Source organism: Aegilops tauschii, chromosome 2, assembly GCF_002575655.3.
Source record: "Aegilops tauschii subsp. strangulata cultivar AL8/78 chromosome 2, Aet v6.0, whole genome shotgun sequence".
In the NCBI taxonomy this organism is placed as follows: Eukaryota; Viridiplantae; Streptophyta; class Magnoliopsida; order Poales; family Poaceae; genus Aegilops; species Aegilops tauschii.
Window position 1 is genome coordinate 569,615,908 of NC_053036.3, and position 22,575 is coordinate 569,638,482.

General features: G+C 42.6%; 1 protein-coding gene and 1 pseudogene across 2 annotated transcripts; both read right to left on the bottom strand.

Annotated features, from left to right (window-relative positions):
* Positions 1–1,669: 1,669 nt before the first annotated feature.
* Positions 1,670–7,284, bottom strand: LOC141041783 (myricetin 3-O-rhamnoside 1,2-glucosyltransferase UGT709G2-like; annotated as a pseudogene).
* A 10,977-nt stretch (positions 7,285–18,261) lies between these two features.
* LOC123497154 (F-box protein At3g07870-like) lies at positions 18,262–22,575 on the bottom strand. Of its 2 annotated transcripts, none has more exons than XM_045233290.2 (7): positions 22,238–22,575; positions 22,056–22,117; positions 20,017–21,403; positions 19,812–19,931; positions 19,591–19,686; positions 19,444–19,503; positions 18,262–18,564 (listed from the first exon to the last, which is right to left on the bottom strand). In XM_045233290.2, the coding sequence occupies exons 3-7, from the start codon at positions 21,340–21,342 to the stop codon at positions 18,490–18,492; spliced, it is 1,677 nt and encodes a 558-aa protein (XP_045089225.2). In that variant the 5' UTR covers positions 21,343–21,403; positions 22,056–22,117; positions 22,238–22,575; the 3' UTR covers positions 18,262–18,489. The 2 variants fall into 2 exon arrangements, with proteins under 2 accessions (XP_045089225.2, XP_045089226.2); XM_045233291.2 differs by having other exon boundaries at positions 22,199–22,575.

Here is a 22,575-nt window from a genome sequence, read left to right on the forward strand (position 1 = left end):
GCCTTGGAAGTTGTCTCTAAAGGCATCTTCCAGATCTTCCCAGCTACCAATGGAGTTTTCTGGGAGGCTGTTTAACCAGTGTCGTTCTGGTCCCCTTAGTTTTAGTGGGAGGTACTTGATGGCGTGGAGATCCTCACCGCGAGCCATGTGAATGTGGAGAAGAAAATCTTCAATCCATACCGAGGGATCTGTCGTTCCATCGTATGATTCAATGTTTACGGGTTTAAACCCTTCTGGGAACTGGTGCTCCATTACCTCATCGCTGAAGCATAAGGGGTGTGCGGGTCCTCTGTATCGGGCGACGTCACGACGGAGTTCGGATGATGTCCGTATGCGGTTTTCGGCTCGGGTGAGGTTGTGCTTATCGCGCCAGACCTGATGGCCGTCTTCTCGCGTTGGGGCATGCCCCCTTGATCCATAGATTGATCTGGCTTGGCCTGCTCTATTGTCCGGGTCCTGTCGTAGGTCATAGGTGTACCCTGGGGCCGCTGTCTCTCTACCTCTACGGCGGAGTGGTGCGGGCAGGTGTTCGGCATAAGTGGCCGCTCTGTCCCGTCCACGCGGTGGCCGGTCTGGTTCATCAGCGTGGTCATGTCTTGACGGTATTGGCTCGAGGGCCTCGTCGTCAAATTGTGGTAGTAGTCGACGCTTCGGATAACTCTTTGCTGGGCGTTGAAGGCCATACTCTTCGGTGGCTAGGACCTGGGTCCATCTGTCGTTGAGTGTATCCTATTCGGCTTGGAGCTGTTGCTGCTTCTTTTTTAGGCTTCTCGCAGTAGCGATTAGCTGGCGCTTAAAGCGCTCCTGCTCAAGTGGTTCCTCTAGCACGATGAAGTCTTCGTCGCCAAGGCTCACATCATCCTTGGAGATTGGTAGATAGTTACTATCCTCGAGTCCTCGTTCCCAACCGAATCGTCAAGGTTAACTTGCCCCTCCGCCCAATCATCCCGTTCGGATGATGGCTCGACGGGGGCTTCGGGGTCTTCGACATTCTCCGGAGTGTTATTGTCTCCGGTGCCAGTATTGCTGTCTTTTTCGCGACGTGATTTTGAGCAGCGCCGCTGTTGTCGACGCTTTGGTGGTGCCTCAGCAGTCTTATCCTCAACCGGGTCCTTCCTGCCATCGCCGTCATCCTCTTTGGGTGTGTCCACCATATACACGTCGTATGTGGAGGTGGCCGTCCAACGTCCGGTAAACGGCGGGTCTTGGCCTTGTTCGTCTCCGGCATCGTCGTTCATGACGTCGATGTCTTTGGAGGCATAGTCCAGCATGTCGGTTAAGTCCTCTACAGTGGCTATGAAGTGGGTGGTGGGTGGGACGTAAAATTCCCCACTTTCAGCCCCTAGTCCGGGCTGGGCGTAGTTCGGAGGTGATTCCTCTATAATGGCAAGGGATCGCATTAGGTCCAGAGCCTCGTTTAAGAGCGAGGCTTGGACGGGGAAGCGAGAGTCCGTGGAGCTAGGCAGGGCAGGAGCCTCCTGGCCGTGCTCACGTGACGTGGACCTTGAGAGTTCAGAGCTGGTATCCGGGGGCGAGTCCGGCTTTCCAATGACAGGGTGAGCCCAGTTCGACTCCGGGCTTGCCGATGACGCAGTCCCCTCCGGATCTCCGGTAGCGAGCTCCATAATTCTAGAGAATCCGGTGGGCTCTAAACTCCCATCCTCAGACCTGGTAGTTTGCTCCGGATCTAAGGCCAGAGCGATGGCCGGGGCCGCGAACCCTTCGAAGATCAAGTCTCCTTGGATATCAGTGACATAATTTAGATTTCCAAAACTGATCTGATGACCAGGGGCGTAGTTGTCGATCTGTTCAAGGTGGCCAATCAAGGCGGCACGCAGCGCGAAGCCGCCGAACACAAAAATTTGACCCGGGAGAAAAGTTCCCCTGAAAAGGCATCGTTGTGGATGATCGAACGAGCCATCGAACCTTCTGTCGACGGCACAGTGGAACCCTCAATGAAAGCACCAATGTCGGTGTCAAAACCGGCTGATCTCGGGTAGGGGGTCCCGAACTGTGCGTCTGAGGATCGAAGGTAACAGGAGACAGGGGGCACGATGTTTACCCAGGTTCGGGCCCTCTTAATGGAGGCAATACCCTACTTCCTGCTTGATTGACTTTGATGAGTATAGGGGTTACAAGAGTTGATCTACCTCGAGATCGTAATGGCTAAACCCTAGATGTCTAGCCTATATGATTTATAATAGCCTCTACGGACTAAACCCTCCGGTTTATATAGACACCGGAGGGGCCTAGAGTTGTACAGAGTCGGTTTACAGAGAAATGAAACTACACATCCGGATGCCAAGCTTACCATCCACGCAAAGGAGAGTCCCATTCGGACATGGGGGAAGGCCTTCTATCTTGTATCTTCACGGCCCATCAGTCCGGCCCATGTCACATAGCCCGGATGCCCGGGAACCCCATAATCCAGGACTCCCTCACCCCACGAAAGCATAAAACACTGTGTGACGGAAGGTAAATCCGCATGGACGAGTGGATAGATATGTGAATTGCTAAGCAGGAAAAATGTTTTCTCGAACGACAAGAGCGGGTAAAACAGAGTTTGACTGACTTACCTTGCCGAACCTGATTTTTTTTATGGTTAACAGCAGGAGCTCTGCTTTTCATTATAGAAGGGGGAAATAATGTACAGAATGAAGTCAGTCAAAGCAAAGGAAAAGAAAGAGAAACAAGAGAAGGCACTGAAATTGTAGGTCTACTCCTCGCCAAAGGCCTGACCTATTGTCAGGAGGTCATCTATAATCAAGCTAACTAGGGCTGACCTGAATATATATCTATTTGATTTTCCTCCACTCTATATACATCAACCAGCTGCAAAAGAGAGAAACACGCCGTAGTAAGCCATCAAAGAAATCTGTCTGAGTCAACATTGTGATTTGAGCAATCTATGTAGATCAGTACATGTTCAACATGCAACTTGGAGTCCCTGGTGAAAGCCACCATAAGTTCTCTCCTGATCCTAGAATCAATAAGGAAGAGCCGCCCACCACTCTTGATTGTGTCAGTGATGTCAAATTTCTTCTCGGTTTGTCTACAACACAGAAGATCAGAACACTTGTACGAACGACTAGATATGTACAACATAACACAACAAATAGGCCTAGTATGCACAAGGTATTGCTTTATAGTGCAGGATTGGTTCTCATCTTGGACACATTTTTCCTTTGCAAGAGGCATTTTTCTCGATAAAGGGAGATTTTATTAACTCAAAAGAGCATCAAGAGACCTAAGGTTTTCTAGTCGTTTCCACTAGAACAATCCATATTTTAACAACACCTGAATGGGAAAAGGTTGGGCAATGACGATAATATCCAAAAAAGGCTGGGCTTTTGCCTCCGTTTAAAAAAAAAATTACATAGCGCATTGGGTCCGTCCAAAGTACAAACGGTTAAGTGTTTACTAATAGGCATAAATATCATAAGATAAGCTTGCCGCTTTCTTTTCTTTTTTGACAGAGCAAACAAAAGTGGTAAACAAACATTTTTTTTACCAAAAGTTGAAAGTTTATTCCATTTTTTTACCTCAAGGATGACATTTTTGACATGGAATACCCCCAAATACAAGTTTGGTCCCTTGTTATCCCAATGTTGAAATTTTGACACAGTTCACCCCCTTGGAAGCAACCATACTAATTTTCATTTAAGTAATTCTTGGCTCTGGACCAGACTTGACGCTGAGCTCTCTGATGAAGCGGACGAGCCGCCCTAACTCGGATGACGATGAGCCCCCGTCGGCGATGTCCAGACTCAACTGCTCCGCCATGGCTTGGGCCGCTGCCTTGATCTGGCCGGACATCATGGCCTCCCTCACCATCCTCTCCACGACAGCCCTGTCGCACACGTCCTTCATGTCCAGCCCCGTCCTCCACACGGCGCCCACGAGACGGCTGTTCATCTGTTGGTCGAGGAAGAAGGGCCAGCACACCATCGGCACGCCCTCGACGGCGCATTCCAGCGTGGAGTTCCAACCGGCGTGTGTCAGGAAGGAGCCCACCGCTCTGTGCCGCAGAACGTCCAGCTGAGGAGCCCACTCCACGATCTTGGCCTTGCCGGCTTGCGCTACCGCGACGGCTTCTCGAAGTAGCGCTGAGCTAGCCATCTAGACCATGCCCGGCCGGAGCACCAAGAGGAAGGCGTACCCGGTGGCTGCGAGGCCGGAGAGGAACTTGGTGAGCTGCTCGTACGAGATCACGGCGATGCTCCCCAGGCTCAAGTATACGACGGACCGGTCGCCGTGGCCGTCTAACCACGCCATGCACCCGTCGTCCTCCCGCCACAGGCTCGCGCTTGCGGCGGACCTCGAGCTGGCGTGGAGTGGACCTACCGCGAAGACGTCGCGTGTGCGCGACGCGATGTGGGCGAGCGCTGGCCGCTCCATCGACGCGGCGGTGTTGATTATCAGCGCACGCGCCTTGCAGCTATGAGCGACGCCCTCGCCAATCTTGAGTATCATGGGATCTCCGCCGCCTGATTGCTCAGTGGAGCAGAGTCCAGGACCACGAGGAAGATCTCGTCGCCGGAGGATGCCCTCCATCCCCAAAACGCCACACACTGGGTCGTCCGCAGGGAAGGGGTTCTCGCCGAGCTCGAAGACCTTGGGCATGGACATGAACGCCAGGGAGCTGCACGCGCTGAATGTGCAGAAGGCAAGCGCCGGGATGCCGAGTTCCTCGGCGATGTCGGTGGCGAACGGCATGGTGCCATCGGCGACAACGCATGTCACCGGCGGCACATCGTGGGCGGGCAGAAGCGACGACAAGAGCAGGGCACGGTACGCGGCGCTGCCGGTCGTGCACATGGACTCCATCAGCTCCATGTAGTGGCGGGGGTGGTCGTCGGGGAGGCCATCGGGGATCGACAGCAAACGTAGGCGCGGCGGAGGCGCCCTCGCAATGCGGCAGAGGTTGTGCTCGGTGTGGAGGAAGGTGACGTGGACGCCGGCGTCGAGGAGGGCCGTGGCGAGGTGGAGCATGGGGTTGATGAGTCCCTGCCGTGGCCAAGGGAACACAAGGACGTGCACCGCCACCGTAGGCGCAGAGTCCATCACCGGCGATGTGCTTCGGCAAACGGCGGCTCGCTATGTGGAGATGGTTGGGAAGCGTACGTATGGATAGCAGGGACGCGTGCCTATATAGAGCAGATATACTAGCGCTTTGGCAAACACAACACACCTAACACGCGCAGCCTAACAAACCCCTGACAACTATACAAATATTAGGACGCTTTGCCTCACGCGTCCGATTGGCAATAAAAATACCTCCGGACTGAAGGAATCTCCGGCAGCATCCCGTTATTTTTCTGGAGGGATGCATCCCGTTACTTTGTACCATCTGCTGGAGCTTTGTGTGTGCAGTGTGTGAGATTCAAAAAAAAATCTGCTGGAGCTTTGTGTGTGCAGTGTGCTGGTTTGGGGAAATATTTCCATCCAACTGATCAGCGTGCATGTGGCCTAATTTTTCTAGAGAGAAGGCCTTGAGCCTGACTTTGGGACGCCAATACCTGCCGATCATCAGCTGGAGGCGCAGGCCGAGCAAACGATTCTACCGCTACTAGAAATGCGGGTGCAGCTATACCTTGCTTCTAGCGAGGCAACCTTCCGACTCGCTGGAATGCCTTGCAGTGACGCGAGCGTATGTTTTACATTTTTTATATTTATGTTTTTGTTTTATCCTTTCATTTTTTTACTTTCGTTTATACTTCCAAATATTTTAAATAAATATATTACAAAAAACATTTTACAAAGAACATTTCAAGAAAAAAAATGTTAACCAAACATTTGAAAAATATTAAATGTGCATAGAGAAAATGTTTCCCATGTACATAGAGAAAAGTTGATCATGTATGTAAAAAAAATTTAAACCAAACATTTAAAAAATATTCAATGTGTATAGAAAAATGTTGACAATGTATTAAAAAAAATCATTAAACTTGTATTTGCAAAATGTTAATCAAGCATTTGAAAAATGTTAAATGTGTATAGAAAAACGTTGACCGTGTATTAAATAATGTTAAACTTGTAACTGAAAAATAATAATCAAGCATTTAAAAAAATGTTAAATGTGTATATAAAACAAAGTTGACATTGTATTCAAAAACTGTTAAACTAGTATTTGGAAAATGTTAATCAAGAATATCAAAAAATCTTAAATGTGTATAAAAAATATTGACCATGTATTGAAATAAAATATAAATCTTGTATCTAAAAAATGTTAATCAAGGATTAGAAAACAAAAATGTAAAATGTGTATAGGAAAAATGTTGACCATGTATTCAAAAGATGTTAATCTGATATTTGAAAAATGTTAGTCAAACATTTTAAAAAGTTATATGTAGATACAAAAAATGTTGACCATGTATTCAATAAATATTAATCTTGTATTTGAAAAATATTAAAAATGTACTAGCAAAATGTATTAGTATATACCAAAAATGTGTATAGAAAAACAATGAAAACCCAAAAAAAATAAACCAATGAAAAACGAGAAAAAAATGAAGAAAAAATCTAGTGAAAAACCAAAAATAAACAAAGAAGACTAAAGAAAAACAAGTGAAATAAAAATACTAGTAAAAGCAGATAACATAACCGAAGAAAAAACGATGAAAAACAAGAAAAAATACCTAGAAAACTAGTGGTAAACCAGCTCTTTCTCTTTATTTAACATGGTAGCGACCTAGTAATTCAACATGAAACGGATGGTGGCCCAATGGCTAGCAGTGCTACGCTACAACCGTGAGATCCCAATTTTCATTCTCGCGTGTCCCTTTTTCTCTATAGTCTATTTCTTATAGCATGACTGGGTTGGGCCGCAACTATATACCTTCATGTGAGACCGAAGGAAGACTTGCTATAAGCGAGATATAGAGCTAGTTTGGTTCACCTCCACGGCTTTGTGCCTAGCGTGAGCCTAAGTAGGTGGTATTTTTTTGCCTGGTGAGGCAGCTTGGAGCTAGTTTGTTTGGTTGGTTGCCTGGGGTGATGTCTTATCAGCTGGTGTCAGCATGGGGTTGGGGTCCCCTCTGCAGTGCACATGGTCTTTGGTCTCTTCTCTTAATTAGCAATTAAGTATCCCATGCTGCATTTTCTAACTCCCAGGCTTCCTGCCACGGACGCCTAGCCGTTGCCTGGCAGGCTAATGACGTTGGTTGGATGTCCAGGCCACGCAAGAACTCAACCATCCAGGATACGAACCAAACAATTTACAGACAGGTTCCAGGCTAGCTCCATGCCAGGCGTGACACTCCCAGAACGTGAACCAAACTAGCCCGTAGCCTCCAAACGAACTTTTTGGTTTGTTGTAAGAAATACAATAGACAATATTTTTGTCGGATAGGTTTTCGACGTCTCCAAGCTCAATCACCATTACCTTTGTATACAAAAATAAAAAAGCGTTAATTTTTTCATGATATAGGTAAAAATAAAACAGTATTAAAAATTTACCATCTTATACAAAACAACTTTGCCATGTTATAGAGCATTAAAATATTGTATCAATTTCAATAAAGACATATACAAATTTGCATGTTTTAATTCATGTGACTATAATTCTCTGGCAAATTCATACATTTGCCGTGAATATATAAATTCATATATTTTTCATGTAGACAAGTTTAAAAGAAATTCCATGTAGACACAGTTTATTTTTTTCCCCAAGTGATAAGTTTAAAAATTCATAGATTTTGCCATGTGACAAGTTTAAAAATTCATAGATCTTGCAAATTTATATATTCTTCGACAATATTACAAATTCTTGTGACAAAGAATTATTTGGCAAATTCATAGATTTGCCATGAATGTCTACATACAAATATTCTTTGGCAAAAAATATATATTCTTGGGAAAAACCTAGACTTGGCATGATTTAATGTACATTTGCCAAGCATGGCTATCAAAAAATTGGCATGGTACAACCATGGAATTTGCCATTTTTTGGAATTAAATTTATCATGGATGTAAAACTAGCCATGGTCCAGCAAAGTAATTTGCTATAGCTATGAAATTAAATTTGCCACGTGCGTAATACAAACCTGATCCTAGAAGCGAATGTGTGTGTAATGCCATATGCCAAAATTATGAATTTCCCATGCTATGTACAATAAAACTACCATGGTATAACTAATAAAATTTCCATATTATAAATTGTGAATTTTCCATGTCAATTGTCACATCTAGAATTGCCACGAGACAAGTTTCAATCCCAAAAAAGGCACTTACAAAAAAGCGATATGATACAAAAGAAATAAAAAGAAAATTGTTAAGTAGATTTAAACTTAACAAAAACAAATTTTGTTATGTGGCTCTTATTGACATGCCTTATACACCAATGTAAGCGAAGTTTTGCTATCTAAAATTGATATGTTTGGCCATGAGGATATTATGAAAATGCATAAAATTTCCCATGTGACAAGTTTAAAAAATTCATAAAATTGCCTTCTGAACATTTCTAAAAATTAACTTGCCATCTTTGGAAAACATAACATGATATGAATTTTCCATGTGACAAAGGAGAAAATTTGGCAATTTTTTACAAAAGGAACTTCTCTTCGAAAATAGTAAAAAGCACCTAATTTGCTATGTGACACTTACAAACATATCAAATATTTGCCATGTCTTATACATCAAATAATGCAATTTTTTTATCTAGATAAGTCCAATAAATTGGCCATGGTCTAAAGGCGAAAAAAGTTGTAAAAGGCACGAAAATTGCCAAAAAAAGTCTAATTAAAAAATTCCATGATCTAATTAATCAAATTGCCATTGTGTAATTGAAAAAATATCATTGTCTAATTAATAAAATCAGCATGATGTAAAAAACAAAATTGCCATGGTCTAACTGAATAAATTGCCATGTTCTAAATAATGAAATTGCCATGCTACATACAAAAAGTTATCATGGTCAAAATAATTAAATTACCATGGTACCTTCAATAGAACTGTTGGAAATATGCCCTAGAGGCAATAATAAATTGGTTATTATTATATTTCCTTGTTCACGATAATCGTTTATTATCCATGCTAGAATTGTATTGATAGGAAACTCAGATACATGTGTGGATACATAGACAACACCATGTCCCTAGTAAGCCTCTAGTTGACTAGCTCGTTGATCAATAGATGGTTACGGTTTCCTGACCATGGACATTGGATGTCGTTGATAACGGGATCACATCATTGGGAGAATGATGTGATGGACAAGACCCAATCCTAAGCCTAGCACAAGATCGTGTAGTTCGTTTGCTCAGAGCTTTTCTAATGTCAAGTATCATTTCCTTAGACCATGAGATTGTGCAACTCCCGGATACCGTAGGAATGCTTTGGGTGTACCAAACGTCACAACGTAACTGGGTGGCTATAAAGGTGCACTACAGGTATCTCCGAAAGTGTCTGTTGGGTTGGCACGAATCGAGACTGGGATTTGTCACTCCGTGTAAACGGAGAGGTATCTCTGGGCCCACTCGGTAGGACATCATCATAATGTGCACAATGTGACCAAGGATTTGATCACGGGATGATGTGAGTTACGGAACGAGTAAAGAGACTTGCCGGTAACGAGATTGAACAAGGTATAGGGATACCGACGATCGAATCTCGGGCAAGTAACATATCGATAGACAAAGGGAATTGCATACGGGATTGATTGAATCCCCGACATCGTGGTTCATCCGATGAGATCATCGTGGAACATGTGGGAGCCAACATGGGTATCCAGATCCCGCTGTTGGTTATTGACCGGAGAACGTCTCGGTCATGTCTGCATGGTTCCCGAACTCGTAGGGTCTACACACTTAAGGTTCGATGACGCTAGGGTTATAGGGAAAGTATGTACGTGGTTACCGAATGTTGTTCGAAGTCCCGGATGAGATCCCGGACGTCACGAGGAGTTCCGAAATGGTCCGGAGGTAAAGATTTATATATGGGAAGTCCTGTTTTGGTCACCGGAAAAGTTTCGGGTGATATCGGTAATGTACCGGGACCACCGGGAGGGACCCGGGGGTCCATCAAGTGGGGCCACCAGCCCCAGAAGGCTGCGTGGGCCAAGTGTGGGAGGGGACCAGCCCCAGGTGGGCTGGTGCGCCCTCCCACCAAGGCCCAAGGCGCATGGGAGAGTGGGAGGGGGCAAACCCTAGGTCCAGATGGGCCTTAAGGCCCACCCCTAGTGGCGCCCCCCCCTCTCCTCCCCTTGGCTGCCCCCCTAGATGGGATCTAGGGCTGGCCGCCACCCCTTGGGGTGGGAAACCCTAGAGGGGGCGCACCCCCTTCCCCCCTATATATAGTTGAGGTTTGGGGCTGCCCAAGACATGAGAACGTCTCTCTTTTGGCGCAGCCCTACCCCTCTCCCTCCTCCTCCTCTCCCGCGGTGCTTGGCGAAGCCCTGCGGGATTGCCACGCTCCTCCATCACCATCACGCCGTCGTGCTACTGCTGGATGGAGTCTTCCCCAACCTCTCCCTCTCTCCTTGCTGGATCAAGGCGTGGGAGACGTCACCGGGCTGCACGTGTGTTGAACGCGGAGGCACCGTTCTTCGGTGCTCAGATCGGAATCAACCGCGATCTGAATCGCTACGAGTACGACTCCCTCATCCGCGTTCTTGCAACGCTTCCGCATCGCGATCTACAATGGTATGTAGATGCACTCCCCTTCCCCTCGTTGCTAGATTACTCCATAGATTGATCTTGGTGATGCGTAGAAAATTTTGAATTTCTGCTACGTTCTCCAACAAGAACTACCATGGTGTAATTGAAAAAAAAAATCCATGGGCTAAATAATGAAATTGACATGCCATTTAAAATAAAATTATCATGATCTAGGTAATAAATTGTGCCATGATCTTATATAAAGCTGCCATGCACTATACATAGAAGGTGCCATAAAACATTAGAGAATTTATTTTTTATGAACTTACCTATATCCCCATGGCAAGTGTATATATATACATCATCGCAAAAAAATACACACAAATCATGGGGAAAATAAAAAGGAAAGGAAAACTACACACAATGGCCATGCTTTTATCATCGCTGAATTTAAGTTGTGGCAAAAAAAGGATCATGGCAAAATGTGGATAAAATACTACTTGAATCACGGATATTGTGTGTGTGTGTGTGTGTGTGTGTGTGTGTGTGTGTGAAGGCAATATGTATGACTTAAAATGCATTGAAACTGTTGTTTGCATTGTTGATTTGAGGAAAAGATTTATTATTGGCAAAAAACGTGCTAAACTGACATGGTTAGGATTGACAAAAAATAGCAAGATAAAATGCGATGCAATGTTCAATTTATTTGTTGTGGCTAGGATTGAATATATATTGGCGTCCCTAGCAGACGATCGCCAGGTATTGGCGTCCTAAAAGTCAGGCTCAAGGCCTTCTCTCTAGAAAAATTAGGCCACATGCACGCCAATCAGTTGGATGGAAATATTTCCCCAAACCAGCACCCACAAAGCTCCAGCAGATGGTACAAAGTAGCAGGATGCTGCCGGAGATTCCTTCAGTCCGGAGGTATATATATAAGAGTTGCCATGTGAGCATAAAATGGATTTTTTTTCAAAATTTCCATGTTTTGGAAAAAGAGTTTTTTTAATCGCCATGTGACATAAGTAACAAATTTTAGAATTTACCGTGAGCATTTGTCATGGTGTGTTTTCCTCATGGCAAAAAATATAGAAAAATGCCAGGGGACAAAACATTGTTGTGCTAATAGTCATGAATTTATCAAGTATGCGTAAGACCACAAAAATCCACATTGACAAAACGTTACGCTAATAAAACAAACAGAAATGCCACATGCTACTAAACCAGTACTGATAAAATTGCCATGGATTATTTTTAGCATGAACAAGTACTAAGGTGAAACTCACAACTAAGGGTGGGCACTGAAAATTGCATATATACTTAGACTTCACCCAAAAAGATGGGATCATGCATCCAAGGTAAATCTGACCTGCTAAACCGACAAAGGAAGTTGATCGATGGTACCGCTCAATTAGTTCCGTGCCACCGTCGATGGAGTGCGCCACTGTGTACAGCTTGACGCATTAAAGTGTGCGGTTGGTTGCCAGTTGCAAAAGCATCTCACGCGCTTCGATGAGCCATAATAAGCCTCAAGTATAAAGTTTTGACCGAGAACTTGCCAAAAGCCGTATGAGGCCATGATATCATGTCCCACATTCTCAAAAGAGGCGGGAAAAGGGTAGAGTGTTTGCTAGTCCAGTAGCTCTTCAGGGGACGGAGACCAACATGTAACACTCTGGGATCATCACTATGCAGATCTACCAATTCCGCTAGCCTCCACATAATGACGATACTAAGGCGCTAAAGCTTCACACAATAAACACGTCGAGATGTATCCGCCTTGTGGAACAATAGTCGGTATCACAACATAGAAAACGAAATAGTATGCAACAACAACATATACATATACAACTCATACAATGAGTGAATACAACAACTGTCTTTTGACCAAGATAGAACTTATACAACAGAAGTGAATTACACCTTAGACAGGTAAAGAGTGCAAATGCTTTAAGCAGGCTCAAATGAAAGCAAAGGCGCCATTATCCCTGCCAAGACTGTTGTTTGTGGGATAACCAGCTAACGTCTCCATCATCAAACCTCCTTCCTGAATCATTGTCAGCTAGATTGGCGGCAATCCAAGGAAAAGTGTAAATTAAGCAAGGTGAGTACACAGCCGTACTCGCAAGACTCGCGAGGACCTACACTACTATATGCATACTTTTCAAAAGGAACTGGTAATGTGGTTTGTGGAACAAGCACCTCTGCGTTCTACGGAGACATGCTACAACTTCTTTGTATTAGAGATAAGATGGGAGAGTGCATAAAAGTAGAAAGAATCATGCATCATCTACTCTATTCACCTACTAAAAGTGCAACTAATCCCTGGGTGGTTTTGGTAATTCATAACAACATATAGCTCATTGAACTAATATCCATTCAAGATTAATGTTTCAGAAAGTTCAATGATTGGCATGGCATGTACTAGAGATGTGGACACCTTAAAATGCTAAGGACACATATTGGCAAAAGCTCAAGACTCTACATTTTCATTTTAGTGATCCAAGATCACATTGAGTCCATATATAGGAAAATCCAATACTATTAAAAGGGGATGAGGTGTTTCTTAATGGCTTGCTTGCTCAAAATGCTTAATGATATGCTCCAAAGCCCTCAACCACTTTCTCATTTCCACATATGTCCTAAACCTAAAGTCAAACTCAACCCCACCGATTTGATCTATCCAGCGCCACCGAGTTCACTTGACATAGCCATAGCCAGAAACTCTAATCAGTTCAGTCTCACCGATAGGGATCTTGGTCTCACCGAGATGGGATTGCAAACTCTCTGTTTCCCTTCGTAACGTTTCGTTCTAACCGAGATGAGCGATCGATCCCACCGAGTTGGCAATGCAAACTCTCTGTTTCCTTTTCGTAACGTTTCGGCCTAATCGAAATGAGCGATCGGTCCCACCGAGTTTGCCAGACCAACTCTCTGTTTTCTTATTACCAAAATCGGTCTCACCGAGTTTGTGTAATCAGTCAAACCGAGATCAAGTTTTGCCCTAATCCTAGCACATCGGTCTCACCGAGTTGACCATGTCGGTCCCACCGAAAATCCTAACATTCACATTTTGAACCAAGTCGGTCTCACCGAGTTTCAATATTCGGTCCCACCGAGTTTTGTAAATTGTGTGTAATGGTTAGATTTTGTGTGGAGGCTATATATACCCCTCCACCCATTCTCCATTCGGAGAGAGAGCCATCAGAACGTGCCTACACTTCCACTACTCATTTTTTGAGAGTGAACCACCTACTCATGTGTTGAGACTAAGACATTCCAATCCAACCACAAGAATCTTGATCTCTAGCCTTCCCCAACTTGCTTTCCACTCAGATCATCTTTCCACCATATCCAAATCTGTGAGAGAGAGTTGTGTGTTGGGGAGAGTATCATTTAAAGCAGAAGAGCAAGGAGTTCATCATCAACACACCATCCATTACCTTTTGGAGAGTGGTGTCTCCTAGATTGGTTAGGTGTCACTTGGCAGCCTCCATCAAGATTGTGGAATTGAACCAAGGAGTTTGTAAGGGCAAGGAGATCGCCTACTTCGTGAAGATATACCCTAGTGAGGCAAGTCCTTCGTGGGCGACGGCCATGGTGGGATAGATAAGGTTGCTTCTTCGCGGACCCTTCATGGGTGGAGCCCTCCGTGGACTCGCGCAACCATTACCGTTCGTGGGTTGAAGTCTCCACCAACGTGGCCGGTCCATCAGCTTTCAGGTACCGGTTTTGGGAACCTTCTAGAGGTTTCCCAGCCAGTTTTAACGATTTTGGGAACCCTCCAGAAGGTTCCTGAACCGTTTTCTCTATTTCTCCTTTTTATTTCCATTTTCAATTTTATTTGTTCTGCTTTTTTATTTGTTCTGTCTTCTTTTCCTTTTTTTTTGTTTCCTTTTTCTTTTCTATTTCCATTTCAAGTTAATTTATTTTCTTAACAAATTTCCGCAATTTAAACTGTTTGTATTTCTTAAAATTTGTTCATTTTTTCAGATTTTGTTTGTCTTCTCAAATTTTGTGCAGAAATTCCACAAATATTTTAGTATTTTAAAATTTGTTCACTTCATTTCCAAAAATGTACATAAATCCATAACAGTTTAAATTTTCTGAAAATGTTTGAATTTCTTAATTTTGTTCAAAATTCAGAAAATGTTCCTGTTTTCAAACATTGTTCACAAATTCAGAAAATGTCTGCGTTTCCAAAATTTGTTCGTAAATTCAGAAAATGTTATCGAAAATTTCATAAAGTGTTCGCATTTTTAGAAAAATGTTCCGGTTGACAAAATTTATTCACAAATTCAAAATTTCCGCGTTTTTGTAATTTGTTCACAAATTGAAAAAATGTTTGCGAGAATTACATAAAATCTACGTGATTTCAAAAAATTATTATTAATTTCAGAAAATGTCAGCATTTTCTCAATTTTGTTCCTGTTTTTAGAAAATGTTCGCATTTTGAAAAAGTTGTTCGTAATTTTGAAAAATGTTCTCGCTTTCAATTTTGTTCCTTCTTTTACAATAAATGTTTCAAATTCTAAGAAAAAATGTTCGAGTCTTTAAAGGTTCATTAGAAAATTTTGAAAATGTTCGGCTTTCTAAATATATTTACTTTTGTGAAAGGTAAACCACGTTTGAAATTTCAAAAAACTTCATTTTCTTTTGCCGCGTGTAGTTTATATTAACTGAGCTAGCATTTTTAGACAAGCTAGTAGTTGAACATAGTGGCTAGCGACGTGGTTCACTCAGTTTAGGTCGTGTGTTCAATTCCCCACTCGCACATTCTTGAGAATATTTTGCGGGCTGTTCTTTAAATTTTGGCGTAGCCTCAGTTTTTTTAATCACATTGCTACTTTTTTAGTAGAGTTAACTAGTCTTGCTAAGCACGCTCTAGGAGATTATAGTAACATCAAGACAATTTAAGAGATGCTCCTTCATCTTCAAAGACATGGCACCAATATTGAGGCACATAGTTTCACTAAGCACACTCTAGGGCTTTCGGTTGGACGCCATGTGTGTCAGAGGTATTTGTAGATGGACCAGCTATACACAACCACAGAGGCAGGCAATGGTATGATAGGTGCGGACAAGTACTGGCCTAGACAAGACTTTTGGAGGGCAAGTAAATGAACAAGGACCTTTTCCAGCGCGAGTAAATGGAAGAGTTGTTGCACGTTATCAAATGGTCTGTATTTTACCCTGATCACTGTCTTGTAAAACAAATTTAACCACCATTTCTCATACAAAAACACTATTTTGTAAAGGCAGCCTGCGCAAATGAACACAAAGTTCTTTTTATTCCTCAGCCCTCTTTTGTTCGTATTTGTGCTTAAGATTTTACGAAGCTTGTACAAAAATTACACAATTGCTCTCTTACCATCGGCGAAAATAACTACATATTCTATTGTACACAGTACACATGACACACTTGAGCAGTCCAACTACCGCGTTAACTGATTTTACCCGTAGATAATTGATCGACTGGGTCGTCCAAGCGTGCGATATATTTACTCGTGGTCCACTAGCCAGAATAATAAACTAGCCACCCACACACTGTAAAATTAGTCGCGGGTAGCTGCATGCTCGAGTGACCGGTCGCGTATCAGCCGGGACGTGCACCTCCTCGCCGCGCCCAAGAAACTGGGCTGATGGCCGGAGCCGCGCGCACCGTGAGTGGCCGTGGTCGTTGCCGACGGAGCAGCAGACGCGGCGGGTAGGTTGCCAAGGTTGGGTCGGCGCCAGTCGTCGCGTCTCGATGTTGACGGCCGCGCGTCCGCGTCGCCGCACCGCTGTGTAGCCATCCAGCTCGGACGCAATGTGCTGGGCGTGGCCGCCGAACGGAGGGCAGAGCAAGGGCTCCGTCAACGCGCGCGCGTGGTGGCTGTGTAGACTAGACTATTGGTCCACGCCATAGTTGGGCCGTGGTGTGGGGTGGGGAGCTGCACATCGTCCTGGATTACGCATGAGATGCGCTGCCAATCTCGTTGCGGTGGTGGGAGAAAGGAGGATGTAACAAAAGAAGTTCACATATCAGTCGGAATATTCGTTAGTACCGAGCTAGAAAAAATGATGGATACCACTGGTCCTAGGGTTCTTTGTAGTGTACATTTCCCACATCACAGGAACACTCATGAATTCAAACACGAAGGGTAGCATATCATCTTCCCACCTCATTCACAAGAGACAAAAATATTAGCCCTAATAGAGCATGCGAGCGACATGCAGATTCCGTGAGCAGAAGAGGAGGTAGAGGGGGTTATAACAGGAGTGGTCACCACACTAACTCCATCATAAGCGTGATGCTCTTGCTTGCGTTGTCTCACCATGGCCGCGGTTTATCTTCGGTAGCAAGGAAGGAACGAAGAAAATATGGTGGAAGAAAATATGGCCCAATGGTGGCATGATTAATGGGCTAATCTTTCAAATTAAGATTGGAGTTTCCGTTTTAGCATATTCGGATTTTTTTGGGCGGGAAACTGTCAATCTATTTATCTTCAATCATGGCAGTACAATGAATACCAAAAATAATAATAATTACATCCAGATTTATAGACCACCTAACGACGACTACACGCACTGAAGCGAGTCGAAGGCGCGCCGCCGTCATCGCCCCTCCCTTGCTGGAGCCGGGCACAACTTGTTGTAGTAGACAGTCCGGAAGTCGTCGTGCTAAGGTCCCATAGGACCAACGCCCCAGAACAGTAACCGCCGCCGATGAAGAGAAGTTTAGATCGGAAGGATCCAACCTGAAGACAGATGAACAAAGACGAACAAAGACCGGATCCAAGCGGATCCACCAAAGACAACCACCGACCAAATCCCGCGAGATCCGGCGGAGACACACCTCCACATGCCCTCCGACGATGCCAGACACACCATTGGGACAGGGGCTAGGCGGGGAGAACATTATTCCATCTTCAAGAAGCCGCCGCCGTCTAGTCTTTTTGAATAGAACACAAACCCTAACAAAACTTGAAGAATCACCTAAAAGCAGAGCCCTCCTGCCGGCAAAGGCCGGGATCCACCGCGCACCCATGACCCTAAGGCCACATGAGACGTGGAGATCGGCGCCGCCGCCAACGGGAGGCAGAAACCCTAGCCCCTTTTCTTGGAGGGGAGACAAAGGTAGGAGAGACGTACGTATGTATATTGGGATTACTCCTCTAAAAGAAGAGGAATTGTTGTTTGTTTCGCAGGGAGATTTATATGGTTTGGAAAACATTGTTGTTTGATATAAAACAAATGTGGTAAACTGTTCCATTACAGAGTGTAGATGGAGATTATCAAATCACCTGTTATGAAAAATGAGCTAAACATTCCTAAAGAATTAATATAAAGATTTGGTTGAACAACAACATGAGCGAGCTAATAAGAATGTCACGCTAAACTCTCAAGTCTTGGTATTGTTACCACCATTGTGATTTCGTGTAGAAATTCGCCTTGTTCGTGCATTTGTCCGAGCCTACATACTACAATAGTTAGTCCAAACTTCATACGCTTTTAACCAGGTTGATTCTACTTTTTCTCTATCCATGCACTAAGGAATGTTTACCTTTTTGAAGAAAATGTTTACTTCCAACCATGGATAAAATACACAAGGGTTTGCAACTTTTGCAGAATTTCTATCCATGTTCATAGTGGCTAGAGTTAGTTCGGATGAAAGGTCGGCACAACTTCATCACCATGCAAATTTTTAATGTCTTTAATCAACCAATATGGTAATCGGTTCACACACACTAAACATGTGTGATAAATATCATAAATTGTAAAGAAAGAGACATAACACATAGAAGGTAATGCGGATATGTTTGTTTTACATGTGAAAGAGATAAATTAGGGTAAAGTAGCAAGAGTTTCAATCTGAACAACTATCTCATCAAGCTAAAAAGACGGTCATGATATGCTCTCAAGACTCAACTGTATCCTTGTCGTCACTGTGATTCTGGTATGAAATAGCATCATTTGAACTCGAAGGACCCACCTAAAACATGAGTAAAGATCAAAACCTTTTCCCATTAGGAATAAAAGTAATGAATAAATCCAAACAATTTCCTTTTTCTGAGAAAAAGAAGGCACACAACTAGGATGAATTCAACATGTCAAACTAACAAAAGAAGAGCAAATGTAAATTTTCAGATGAATGGTATCACTGACGTTTACAATCGATTCAGGTTTCCTTCTTTTAATATTCTTTGTTACGTAATACTATTTATGTTGCTTTATCTCATGTTTATATGTGTATAATATTGAGAAAATTGCATGAAAGCAACCCAACCTACTTGTAGTTCCATGCTCAACTAGTGCAGCTATACTGAACTGTTCATCTTTCACAAAGCAAACCAACAATGTATAAGCAAGAAGTGAAGAAAGAACATGTTATTATTTAGTGATGAAATGCTAAACTAAGTAGCAATACCTATATTAGTGTAAGTTCTTAATTCACCCTATGAAAGTGTGAAGCTATAAATTAATATAAGAATCATGACATGTAGTGTTTTGCAACAATGCTATATTTAAAGTATTTACAATATTAAGTAGCTATTTCTCGTACGATGTTAAATAACTTGACTATTAACAACCTCAATAACAACACAACAAACTCAATATCTAGGCAACTTGCACATGTAGCATAAATAAAATAAGTACACACATGGGTGCATTTTTTGGTGAAACATAGTTTTACTTCAACAGAAGTAATTTATCTGTATAAATGAATTAGAAATAATTATTTTGTGTACATTTCAAGATAATATTATTTGCTTAAATGACTAATAGACTAGATTAGGAAAGTGGTAACAAGCACAAGGAAGCTAAATTGGAAATGAATAATAATAAAAGTTTGATCAAATGTAAAAATTACCTTATATTGTGTAGCAATCTCCGTCATACGAACGATCCACCCAATTTCCTTATTCATAGCCTATAGAAAAGTTAACTTTACTAATTTTCCATATAGGAACAATCATAACTAATTTGTCCAATAAAAGTAAACACACTATATATATACCTTGCAAATATCTCCATACTTCCTCATACGAGCAAGTAACTTTTCTCTGTCCCGCTTTTCCCCCACCAAATTAAGTCGTTGGGAGGATCTTGGATACTGAAGTGCCAAGAGATATGTTAAGTAACTAGTTAAACTCTTTTCTTTGCTCTTAAGATGGTTATGTATTGTTCAAACTAAAATGTGAAAAATGTATGTTAACTTCTATTTACGTAAAGAATTACCTTATTTGGAAAGACTGGAACGATTTGATCAATTTGCAGGCCTATTTGTTGTCGAATCACGTCATTTGATATACCTTCCAGATGATGTTTGAGTTGTATGCCAGATCGTTGTGAAAAGACCTATCAAATGGCAACTCAACAATTTTGTTAGATTTCCCAACATAATAAATTTTTATTAAGGTAAATTTCAATTAAGACAACATACAGTTATGTCATACTCCTTTTGATGAATGTGGCTCCACATCTCTTCTAGCTGAGAGAGCTCGTCCTCGCAAGGCTTCCACTTCTTAAATTTCCAAACTTCCCTCTTTTTTGGCTTACGCACAATGCCGCCTTTTTTGTATACATCTAAGCGTACAAGTGACTCCACATATATGTAGGATTGCATATTGTCCGGCTTGCCAGGGCTAAAATCTAAAACTGGGCTAAAGCCTGACAACCTCGTCATGTTTAATATCATAGGCTCGATATTCCCTTCATTCCCATGCAAATCATGAGAAAATAGCCTACTATCATTTCTTTGCATCAATAACTTATCCCCATAAGACAAATTTGGACCCGCGATGTAACCTGCTGTATGAATATTGTACTTCTGGCTCCAACTTTGCTCAACCTTGTTGTCAAGTGTCCAGATCTGCAACTTACCATAAATAACTTTGTGCCAGGTTTGAGCAGTTGCTATACATATTTTCCCATCTATCTCTCTGATCCAGTACCTACGGGGACCACCATAAACACTATTTTCAAGTACTGATGTTGGCAGTTCTATCCGTGCAAAAGCTTCTTCACCGAGATCAAAGCACATAACAACATGCTTCCAGTTAGTTGCCATATCATTAGTTAACCAATACATTGTTCCACCAACATTGATTAGTCCAGAGTTTTTGACGCAACTCAAGCTTAAGGCTTCTGGGGTTCTGATGTCTTTCCATTTCTCATCACCAAGCCTATAAACTTGAATGATGGTGAATTTGTCTCCATTCTTGGGGCGGCCCTCAACATAGTCACCCAAGTGTGTAATTTTGTATTCTCTTGTCAAAGGGTGAAACCCAAAACTGTAGAACAAGAATTGGTCGCCACTCAAATTCTTTATAGGTTTCTCAAGATGCAGACATTCGCCAGTTGCAAGGTTAGCTATCTTGATTGTCAATGTCTTTGTGTATAAGCAAATAATCCCATTACAGGAACCACAGAGTAAATCATCAGGGTCAATGGTTAGCACTGCATATGTTGATTGTGACCAAGCTTTATCAATTAGAATAGCATCACTCGGGTAATGTTTTCCTGCAACATAATCTTGTTGGAAGAATATGAGGGAATAATGGGATGCATGCTTCAGGTGTGATGTGACAAAATTGGGATCCCGGATCAAGTTTTTCCAGCGCGTACAAACACCAATACACACCAATAAAGTGCTCACCGGAAGCCGAAAAAATATCCGCTCAATGAGCTCTCTCGGGAGACGGTTTATGGAATATTCCTCATTTCTTTCCTTCTTTGAACCAGCTTCCCCGGAATCCATAATAAGCATACTATAGCCCAATGAGACAATCTAACCGTAGAAATATTGCACAAGCATCCGTTGAGACAGTCTAACCACAGAAATATTGCACAAGCACACATTTTAGTAAAATGATGATGTGCACCCCTATATATTAGAACTAAAATAACTTGTGGTAAAAAATAAGAATCGGTTCTGAAATTTTGGCCGAAGATCATGACACTCCTACATCCAAGATCATGCTATTAGTTAATGAAATTATAAACAACCTAGCGTGACCTATATTAGTGTAAATTCTTAATTCACCATATTCAAGGGTGAAGCTATAAGTTAATATAGGAATCAAGACATTTAGTGTTTTACAACAATGCTAAGTTCAAAATATTTATGTATAACCTTGATGAAGTTTTTATTTCTCTTCCAATGTTAAATACCTGGACTGATAACTACGTAAGTAATTGACAACACAACAAAATCAATACCTAGGCAACATACACTTGTATGCAAATAACATAAGTATACACATGACCACAAATTAAAATATTGGGTGAAACATAGTTTTGTCGTAATGGAAGTCAGTTACCCATACAAATGAATAAAACATAATTAATTTGATTAAGTTTCAAAAAACATAATTAATTTGATTACATTTCAAGATAATTATTTAATCAATTGGATGAGATACTAGATTAGGCAAGTGTTAACAAGAACAAGCAAGCTAAAGTGGAAAGGAATAAAATTACCAGATCTTGTAGAGCAATCATCGTCATACTAAAGATCATCCCAATTGCTCCATATATATAGCCTGTAGGCAGGTTAAGTTTACTAATTAGACATCTAGAAACAACTCTAAATTATCTAGTTAGCAAATATAAACACAATATACCTCGCAAATATCTGCATCTTTCTTTGTATGAGAAGTTACCTTTTCTCTATCCCTCTTCCGCGCCACCAAATTAAGTCGCCAGAGATTATCTTGGATGCTAGAGTGTCAAGACTTATGTCGCCAAGGTACGGGTGGTTGCTTCGGCTATCTCTACCCAAGATGTGTAAGTCAGAAAAGGCACTCCGACAACAAGCCACAATTCGGTACTCAGAGAAGCAGCGTGAAGCAAGACTGTAGATCTTCGCTAATGGATGGCACGAATAGGCGATCTAGGAAACATGTGGAGCAGAGGTAGGGGTAAGAATGTGGTTCTCGTGGGCTCACGAGGGGGGGGGGCTGTGGACGCGTGATGCAGCACTAGATTTGGGGGCGAGGAG